The 9,841-nt window shown below is 39.9% G+C and overlaps 1 protein-coding gene across 2 annotated transcripts; it reads right to left on the bottom strand.

The window, feature by feature from the left end:
• Window positions 1-255: 255 nt before the first annotated feature.
• On the bottom strand, window positions 256-8,880 carry borcs6 (BLOC-1 related complex subunit 6). 2 transcript variants are annotated; one of them, XM_075476324.1, is made up of 7 exons: window positions 8,821-8,880; window positions 6,524-7,161; window positions 5,958-6,141; window positions 5,644-5,826; window positions 4,363-4,526; window positions 4,002-4,085; window positions 256-3,473 (listed from the first exon to the last, which is right to left on the bottom strand). In XM_075476324.1, exons 2-7 carry the CDS (start codon window positions 7,148-7,150, stop codon window positions 3,348-3,350), a joined length of 1,368 nt encoding a protein of 455 aa, XP_075332439.1. In that variant the 5' UTR covers window positions 7,151-7,161; window positions 8,821-8,880; the 3' UTR covers window positions 256-3,347. The 2 variants fall into 2 exon arrangements, with proteins under 2 accessions (XP_075332439.1, XP_075332440.1); XM_075476325.1 differs by having other exon boundaries at window positions 6,524-7,158; window positions 8,821-8,870.
• Window positions 8,881-9,841: the final 961 nt, after the last annotated feature.

Genomic DNA, 9,841 nt, shown 5'->3' with positions numbered 1-9,841 from the left:
AAGAAAAGCTCAACTGTACATTTAAAGAAATGCAAGACTGATGAATCCCATTAAGCCGTGTCCTTTTTTCAGGGTCCTGGTATTGTGCACGCTGGCTTACTGTCGCACTATTGTGGAATATTTGATATGTCAGTCCAACGTATTTGTAAATACTGTTGTTTAAGTCTGCCTCTTCCACATCCTGGTGGCTCACGAGGCAGTAATGTGTTAAAAAAAAAAAAAAAGAAAAAAAAGACCAAATGCTTGTTTTTTGCAGCTCATGTAAATTTGTTATTTATTTTTCATTAAAATATACACACAAGACGAAGATGGTATCTAAATCATTTTAGTTACACAAAGAGATCTTATGTACACAGGTGCGTCTGATTGTACAACAGAAAAATTAATCAATATTACATTTATATATCATGAACAAGAAAATGGCATCTCTTTCCATTTTTCTCCTCTCAGGGGTCCTTTCTCACCAAAAAGAAAAATAAAAAGAATGAATGAACAGGAGTTTCAAATGTCACCTAGAAAAAAAACCAAAAAAACACGTTGACATCTTTTACAGCCATGAACGTGTTTTAGGACATTTTATCAACATCAGGGAGATTCAGGATCATAAACTTTAACTTCTTATAATTATTGTTTTCATCCCAATCATTTTTTACAGATGTTTCCTGACATGGTTGAAGAAAGTGACACAAAGCCAAGGAGCAGGTTTGAGATTAACAGCCTGAGTAACATATCTATTCTAAAATAACCCTAACCCTCATCGTGGTGGAAACGGCTGAGACAATGCAACCATGTCACTGCTCCTGCTGCCTCTTTCAAAGCTCCTACAGTCAAAGCAAATATCAAGTGTCCCAGATAAAAAGGTGCACTGTTGCTCTTATAATGACCTTAAATTTAGATTAAATATCCCAAAGACTACTCCAGCGGTAGGTTTGATTAAACCACGAAATATGACTGAGAGCCAAAAGAATCCAAAGAAAGTCAAGGCGACGCCATATCTTGTACTAAAGACACACCATCATCTACGAAAAAGACTCCAACCAGTGCAACGACAGAAGTACCGCTATCTCTTCATTCAGTCAAGTATGTTTTACAGGAGCAGATGGCTTTAGGTTGGCAAAGCAACAGCAAGAGACTCTACAGTCATCCTTTTTCATAATGAAGTAAAGAAATAAATACTCACTTTGTAATCAGTTAAATATGGAGTTCACATTCATAAGCTGCGTCCAGGCTGCTGCGAGCAATGTTTCGAAACAAAGTGTCCCGTCTTTCCCATGGTGGAGATGCAGAGGGAGGAAATGCTGAGCAACCACTGAACTATTACTGGTCAGCGCTACAAGACAAAAACCCAACGTGGTCCAAATGCGGTTTCTGGGAGCTTGATTTGCAAATGTATGAACTGTAGAAGCGATGCAGAAGTTAAACGTATCCCTTCGTTTCACAGGAGTGAGACCTTTTACAACAGCCAAAACCTAGCAGCTAATTTGAGTCGGCAAAGTGCCGGCAACAAGTAATCTTCGAGTTACTGAATGAATTCAAATGTAATTTGAAACTGTGCTCTGCAATACAAAAATGATTTCTTTCAAATGGCTCGATCAAAGCTGAACCTCTATTCAAATACTGGCGATGAGAGCAAAAAAAAGGTCTCTTAAAAATCTGCAAGTGGTACGAATCTATCAGCCTTACGCAATTCAATTTCATCCATTCTCGCCTCTTTAAGATTCCTTGAATAATCTTTCTCATGTAGTTTGTTTTGTATATGCGGTGGTTAGTTGTAGTAAGTGACTCAATTCAGGTAGAAAGAAAATCAAATTATCACAATGTGAGCAAAAACGTTACTTAAAGGATAATCAAATTATAATTTAAGTACTTTTATTTAACTGAATTAAAAGTGACAAACCAAACCTTAGTCACAATAGTGATGAAATGATTTTGCACACATCTCTGAGCCCTCAGTTTGTGGTTATTAACAAGGTGTTTTCTCTGGCCGCAAGGCGGATATTCAAGACCAGTGAGCCAAGTTTGGATTCCGCTTCATCGACTCAATCCCAGGTGGGTAGCCATCAGGCTGATCTCTATACATACAACCCAGGAGAGATGAGATTTTCAGTCATGTCTGGGTGCAAATTCATTTCAGACTCTACATAATGACGGCACCTCTGCACTGTTTTACAGCCGGAAGCTGTTCACATTTAAGACAGTGACATGCTCTTTAAACATCCACGGAAGCAGCAGAGTTGCTGACTTGTTACCTGGAAAGAAATTTATGTTCCAACCACAAACTCCGTTGCAATGTCATTTTTTCTAAATATTGGACTCCTTAATCAAATCAAGTAGGTATAACAGTCAATATTCAGCTAAACAGATACCTTTAAATGTCGAATCAATTCAGGTATCGGAAGCTTTTTATTATTTGAACATTTTTCAAAGTAACTGTAGGAGCTACTTAAGATACAGTACCAGTATTGTTCTCCGGATCATTGTGAATTACTCTGCCAGAGGAGTGCTGGCATCATATCGGTGAAAAAAAGCTGTGTTTGAAAGGTTTAGCTTCTTTAGATAAAGTGGATAAAGTGAAACACTTTCAGCACTGACTGAGCTCATTATGCAGCATCCATTACCATGTGAGCCTGCTCCCAGTGACACACAGACGCAGTGCTTTTGAACAAGTATTCATGCCGAGCAAATGGAATAAATAAACACATAAAAGACACAAACACTCCCACTCCCCGAATTTAGCCTGCAGTGAAAGAATCTGCTTGTTGCATAAGATTATAAAATAGACTTTCTGTTCCTGTGCAAAAGTCACTGTCTGGTGAGCAGTTTAGTCTTGCCTCTCCAGGGACAGAAATGTTGCCCCCCTCTGGGGAGGAGAGGTTAGTGCAATCTAAACCACACAGGCTGGACGGATAATAACGAAGCACTCCTCAGACTAGACATTGGAAAAAGAATGCATCTCTCCCACCATCTTCAAGCATCTGTTTGAGTTTGTCTTTCTATGTGTCCAGGGAACGAGTGTCTCCAAAAACAATGCAGTTTTGAGATTTTGTTTCTTGTGGACTTGATTAGAGGACAAAAAAGAAGAAGAAAAAGCTCATCCCCGAGAGCCAAGTAAACAGATTCTTTCGAGATCTCACAACACAAACATGGCCATCCTCAAATGACGAGCAGAAGAAGTACGAGTGGCAAATATCCAGCATGCCAAGCAGCGATGGTTCCAGGACTCCAGAGGTGCACTCAATCTTCGCTGCAGTGTGTATGTGCTACCTGCTTGCCAAGATCCTTGTTTGACATCAGTTTGACATTACATCTTTGCAGCTGGGAAGTGTATTTCAACCGGGCAGATGGCGTTACTTGCAGATCGCCTCTAGAGCATCCAGAGTGCGCTTGATGTCACGAATCTGCGCAGCCAGTGTGTGTATGGGCTGCATGGAACGATCCAACTCCTCACAGCGAGCCATCAGCGTGTACATACCCTGTGGAAACAAAAATGCAGTACTGAAAGAGAAGACACCTAAAAAAAATACAGCTCTGAGCCAAAGGCAGAAGATAAAACGGTGCAAACTTAATGAGGTTTGCCTTCTTCGGCCCTGATAACATTGAGAGACTTTCTTTTCATAACAAAGCTGATTCGCTTCGGTAACAAGTTTACTGATATTTGAGGCCATTCAAATGTTTGTTTTAAGTGTCCAAGACATAAATTACATTCAGTTAGAATTTATTTCTGTAAACTGACCCATCATGTAATGAATATAGTAATAATGACTATAATACAATATCCAACTAAAAATGGAAGCATCTCTCTCAGAAGTTGTGATAAGATCAATTCAGACCAAATGAAAGTCGTTGAGCTAAAATAAATCTGAAACCCATTTTGTAGTCAAACTCTGTTAAGCATGCTAATGCTGATACTGATTTCCCTAGTTATCAAAAACAGCCTCACAAAGCCAACAGGCAGTTTTTGCTTGATGACAAAGGAACACACTTAAACACACACACTATACCTTAATACTCATGTCTACAGACTCTCCCAGGCTGTCAACGGAGTCTCTGTAGGTCTGGATATAGCCCACACTCAGAGCTGTCATCTGGATGAATGTCAGACAGAAAGTCAGTTACCAAGATGGCCACAAAACACTTACTCTAGGGGTCAGAAATAAATGTAAAACCACAAGGGGGCATAAAGAGACCATGCGTGACACTAATAGACAGCTGTGGTGACATGGCCAATATATCCATGTACTGTTTGTATATACACAGAATGCAATTATATCAATACACAATCTTCAATGAGTTGCAAACAAATACACAACATACCATAAACATGGCCTTTTTGGAGCAAAAGTGACAAAGTTTAGGACTCACATTCTGGATGGTTCCGTTAAGGCTCCGCATCATCGTCTCCACGCTTTGCGCCACCTCCTGGGTGTGTTTCTCAAGGTCCACTAGGACTGTGGGATCAATGGGTGGGATATCTGCCGGTTTACGCGACAACCCCCGGCTTCGGTAAATGGGACCTGAGCAGTCAGCTGGTAAGAAATGAGATGGATACATATAAAGTAGTACGGTCACATCTACAGGTCTTTTTAATTGATTATTGTTTTGCTAGAAAGTTGATTAAAGAAAAAAGAGAAAACAGTTTGATGATAAATGTTTACATTTGAACAATTTGAGCCAGGATATGTCTGGACTTTCCTCATGTCATTTGTAATTATGAAGGCAAGATAAACACAGCCAAAAGTAATCATTCATTTCCTCTTGACTACATACAATAATTCAATTCAGCACAAAATACCCAAAAACAGATCATAGAGAATGGAAGAAAGGGTAGAGAGCGGGACAAAACATTAACAGGGCCTACCTATACACAGATAAATCATAAAAGACAAGAGGTTCAAGAATACAAACAAAACATGCTAAAATACTAGAAAAATCTAAGAATTCTCTTTGAAGAAAGACTCAAACCAAAAATAACCCCATGCCTCGTGTCAATAAATGGAGGAATACACAAAACATTACATATTTTTATCTTTGAAAGTTTCCCATCAGGCAGTGGCAGGACCTCAATAATAAATGCTTCCAGTTTAAACAAAGTGTGTGAGTCATCCATCTTAATTGAATCAGCAGGTAGATGGAATGAGCTGCCACAGAGGGCATATTGACCGTGCTGCTGCCTTTAATTGAATGGCTGCTTTAGCTGACACTCTCATCCACAGGGGATTGAGAGTGAAGGGCAGCTTTTCAGGGTTTTTCCTACAGGAGAGCCAGACAAGACAGATGGCGGCTAATGGACACGCTACATTAGATCAACCGGCTACACATTGTTTCATTTTTGGAATAATTTTGCACATTTCACCTTCTCTTTGCTGTATAATCAAGATGACTAAAGATTTCCCAAACTGAAAACTTTGGATTTAAACTGCGATAAAAGCATTAACTTTGCAACTCTTTCTAACAACTGCTTTCTTTTTTATTCCTCAGTTCTACAAGTTTAGGTCTTAAAGAGGATTGTTAATCTATCTTAACAACTAAAACGTTCATTGATTGTGTGTGTGTGTGCACACACACAATTACAGCAGGAAAAAGGACTAAATTGTTTCTTGGACTAAAATTCAGACTTTTAGTTAACCTCAACCTGTAACTCACAATCACTGCAGTCCAGACTGGGTTTGGAGCTCATTTTGATCTTCTGCTCGAGGTTCTTAGTGATGAAGTGTGTAAGGTCTCCTTCGTGGCTAACGGTGCCCTCTAATTCCAGTGCCGAGGAGATTGTGGCCCGTCGGCCCTCAGACTGGCCCCCTCTGCTCCCTCCTCGGGCACCAGAACCGCCTGTAAAGAACAAGCCAAGATAAGCAACATCAGATTATACATTATCATCATACATCATATGACTTATGTGTATTTCTAAAGTCACAACAGGAAACAGGAAACACATGATCAAACCTGTGACAGAAACCTACCGCCACACGCTTGGCTGATTTCGTCCAGGCTCTTGCTGTCCTGCATCCCCCGGACGTTGCGAACCCAGACCTGAGCCATGATGTGAGGAGGGCATGGGGTGTCATCTGAAGGAAGAAGAGGGGGTGGAGGAGAGGAAGAGGAGGTGCTAGGACCAGGGGCTGAGGAGGAATAGTGTCGCGAAGACTGGAAATGTGGGTGAGGGGGAAGCAAAACAAAAAAAGAAAAAGGGAAGTGAAGAACACCAGTAAATTATTATTAAACCGACACAAAAGCTGCATGTCTGCTTATCCCTCTTCTCTCTTTCAAAGAAAGCTTCTTGTCTCAGTTCCAGGTTCCTTCATTATTAGAAATATATGACCAACTTGTTTAACTTTATTCTAAAAGCCAAGCAAACAAAAACCTCAGCTAAAAGATAGTGGCTCGGCTACATTTAGTTGCACTGCTTTTAGTTTAGATCATGTGCATGACTGTACATCTGTTGTCTGTTATTCTCTCTTAATCACATTATGCCCTCCGCTCTCTTTGGTACTCACAATCTAATAAACCTGGAATACAGTCCACTCACCCCCATCTCCGTTCTCCTTCCTGTGTGCTGTTTTCTCCACTTGTTTTCATTCTTTTCATCATCCTCCTCGTCCTGTTTCTCTATCCCTCCATTTTCCTCCTCCTCCTGCTCTCGGCTGTCGGTGCCTCCCTCTACATTCACTGCCTTGGTTTGCGGTCTGCCTGCAGTGACGGGCCCTCCCTGCTGATATGAGCCTTTTGACTCTCCATGCTGTGGGGGCTGTGCTGAATCCCACATGAGAACCACATCAGTGGCATCCAGAGTCTTGGATGCCTCAGGAATGTCTGTGTCTTTGAATCTCGATTCAGAGTCTGCTGTACTTGACCCAGCAGGGATGGAGGGGTCTGCCACCTGAGGACTGTGTAATGATAAACTTGATAATCTCTCATTAATGCTAATCTCTGCGTCAAAGTGGCTTTTTCCATCGAATACTCTGTTTTCTGTATCTATATGGTTCTCTGTGTTTCCGAGAGTCTCGTCCACTGATGTCTCCCCAGGACCTGGTAATCTGCTCCCCCCGTATTTGACCGAGACCGGTGCATGAGGGCCATTTTCCAAAGCAACAGGTGACGCCACCCCATTAGCTGTTTCTGGCACCTCAGTGCCAATCACAGGGGAGAGACTCATCCCTCCACCTGCTGACAAAAAGACAGAATGTTACTGGAAGCCTTCAAGCAGAGACTCTGTTGTTTACAATCAGGATTTATTGATATACACCTTTAATTTATTTGATTAACAGTGTTAAACAAATAAAAAGTTTGACTTAATGAAATAAGTGTGAATTAAGTCTGACTATAAATGACATGAAAGATATCTGTAGAGATATCTCAAGAGCTGTCCAAGAAACACCAGTCGACTGTTTTTTTCAAAGATTTTATGGAGAAATGAAAGAGGAGTAACTTTTGATCGACTCAATTGGTGGGCCTGTGGTTGGATGTGCAACTGGCACAAGACACCACTTCAACTTGCCAACAAAGTGGAGGTGGGGTATTGGTATTTGGTTCATTAAGGAGCTAGATGGACTTTTGGCAGTTGAAGACAAACTAAAAGAATCAACTCCCAAATCTGCTGCTAGTTTCTCAACTGAACTTCCTTTAAGCAATGGGAACTTAGCAGAACTGAAGAGGACCGTGATCGTAACGATTAATCATGCACATCAAATACACAGTCATCTGTCTAGATGGCAAAAACCTCATGAAACATGTTGGCTTTCAAATTTGACATTTACAATATGAGGGGACAATTCATCTTTTTAAACAACATTTTGGGCTCTGTGATTTATATATTTTCAAGCTTAAGTTGATTGTGAACGAAGAAAAGACGGGCATGAGTGTCGGAAGGCTCATAGCAGTGTCAAAAGGAAGGTCGGCTATTGTGGTCACTGAACAAATCTGAGAGGCCGAAAGTCTTGCACTTTTAAAAGCAGGAATAAACAAGCGAGCAGGATGAAATTGGTTCAGAAATTTAGCTGCCAAATAATTATACAGACCACTTATAAGTCAGCATTCATGCTGATGTTCAGTAACATTTTGAAATTAGTGAGTGCACTTTGTCTGTATCACTCCTGATCACAATTTACTCAATAATCGTGCAAGCAGAGTAGTTATAACATTGCTAGATAAATTAAAAGAGGCATTAAAATGGTGATAACTATATGGCAGGATATCTGGCATCTCCTCAAAGTAACAATAAGTCAAATAACCGTCACATGTCTCTTGAACTTTGGAACCAAGTAAAAGAAATGTTTATGAAAACTGGACTACGGAAGTTCAGGAGGGTGGGGATCGAAACAGATGTGCAACATCAATCCACTTGCACAGTTTTAGGTTTGGTGAGCCGCTGGTTTATTCACAACCTGCCAATCTTAACTGGATACGTCTTAAACACTGATACACAGGGACAAATGACGTAATTTGAGGTGGCTCAGCTTAACAATGCTAAGACTGCCACACATTAAGCAAACTTAGTGTTGATAAAAGCTTGCATTTCGTTGAGACAACAGCCGTCCAGACTAAACTGTCAGTTACAAAAGGAGACAAAGTCATGAAAGGACAAGAATGTAAGCATTGTCGAAGTTGTTGCTCTGCTAGCTCGCTCTTAGCAGCGTATGTTGTTGATAGCGTATCACGGCTAACGTTAGCTGCCCAGGCCTCTAACTGACAATATTGTCATAAGTCGCTTTTAATTGTCTGACATTGTTGCACAGTAAAAAGCATTAAACAGTTGTCTTTGTACTTATCTTACAAAGGTTAATACTGTTATCTTGAAAAAAGCCCAGTTAATCAAAGAAAACTCACCCGAGCAGTTTCAATTCTGTAAGATGTGACAGTAGCAACCGAGTCCGATCAAAATATGCTTCCCCCACAAACCTCAAAAGAAGCGTTCCGCTTTACAACACTAAAGGCGCTCTCGACGGTGCTATTAAAATGTTAACTCATTTCCAACTACATTGCAAAATAGCTTCAAGTGTCTTATTTGTTTAATTAACTTTAATTAAATTTGTTTCCTACCTTAAGCCCATGAGTGATTGTTCCTAATTTGTAATTAAAACAGACCCATCATTTTGTGGCAGAAAGCTGCTGCATTTTGCAACATTAAGATTATAAGCATTATATTTCTCATGTAAGTTATTGTTGTGAAAGTTTCATTGTCTCTTTCCATGTCAGTACAGCTCATCCTGCATGTACCTCTACTGTCCCAACAGATGGAGACAAACACCATAGACCCTCAGGCTAGATCTTCCCTGGACAAGAAGTTGTATAATGAAGCTAAATGTGAAGAAGCAGATAGATGTGCTACTGTGTCTGTTGACTCGCAGTTAAGCAATAAATGAATTCCCTTGAATAAATAATGAAATTCTGAATTGGCTGGTAACTTTAAGGCATATTGTGTGTCTCTGATTTGATACTAACCAAACTCTAAAGGTTAGTATTACATCGGAAGCACTCCTGGTTTGGGTTTGTGATTCACATTTGTCTCAAAAGTTAAGTTTAATTTTGTTGTAAAAAAAATAAGTGTTTAATCTCATCACCTAAACACAAGAAAACCAAACAGGCTATTTGCAGATTGTATATAAACTAATACATCTAACTCACATTAGAAGCCCAATTTAAATTTCATTTATATGTTTGAACTCAACGACAATCATCTAAACCATTTTTCCACATTCCACATTTTCTGATTTTGTTCATGTTTAAACTTTTCTTTTGACCGTCGTCATGGGAATGGGTTTCCTGTTATTCCACTTAAATAAAAAATGTTCATGACCGTGTCTACTTTAAAAAAACCTACAAATACTGTATTTTTCTTTTTCCTCGT

Source organism: Odontesthes bonariensis, chromosome 10 (assembly GCF_027942865.1).
Source record: "Odontesthes bonariensis isolate fOdoBon6 chromosome 10, fOdoBon6.hap1, whole genome shotgun sequence".
Classification (NCBI taxonomy): Eukaryota; Metazoa; Chordata; class Actinopteri; order Atheriniformes; family Atherinopsidae; genus Odontesthes; species Odontesthes bonariensis.
Note: the sequence above shows the minus strand (reverse complement) of the source record. Positions and strands in the feature narration are given on the sequence as shown.

Excerpts from the sequence above, each read along its gene's own strand:
- borcs6 (XM_075476324.1), bottom strand. The coding sequence starts at position 7,150 with ATGAGTCTCTCCCCTGTGATTGGCACTGAGGTGCCAGAAACAGCTAAT. Across the intron at positions 6,142-6,523 it reads GAAGGAGAACGGAGATGGGG|TCTTCGCGACACTATTCCTC; the intron begins GTGAGTGGACTG and ends CCACATTTCCAG. Across the intron at positions 5,827-5,957 it reads AATCAGCCAAGCGTGTGGCG|GCGGTTCTGGTGCCCGAGGA; the intron begins GTAGGTTTCTGT and ends TGTTCTTTACAG.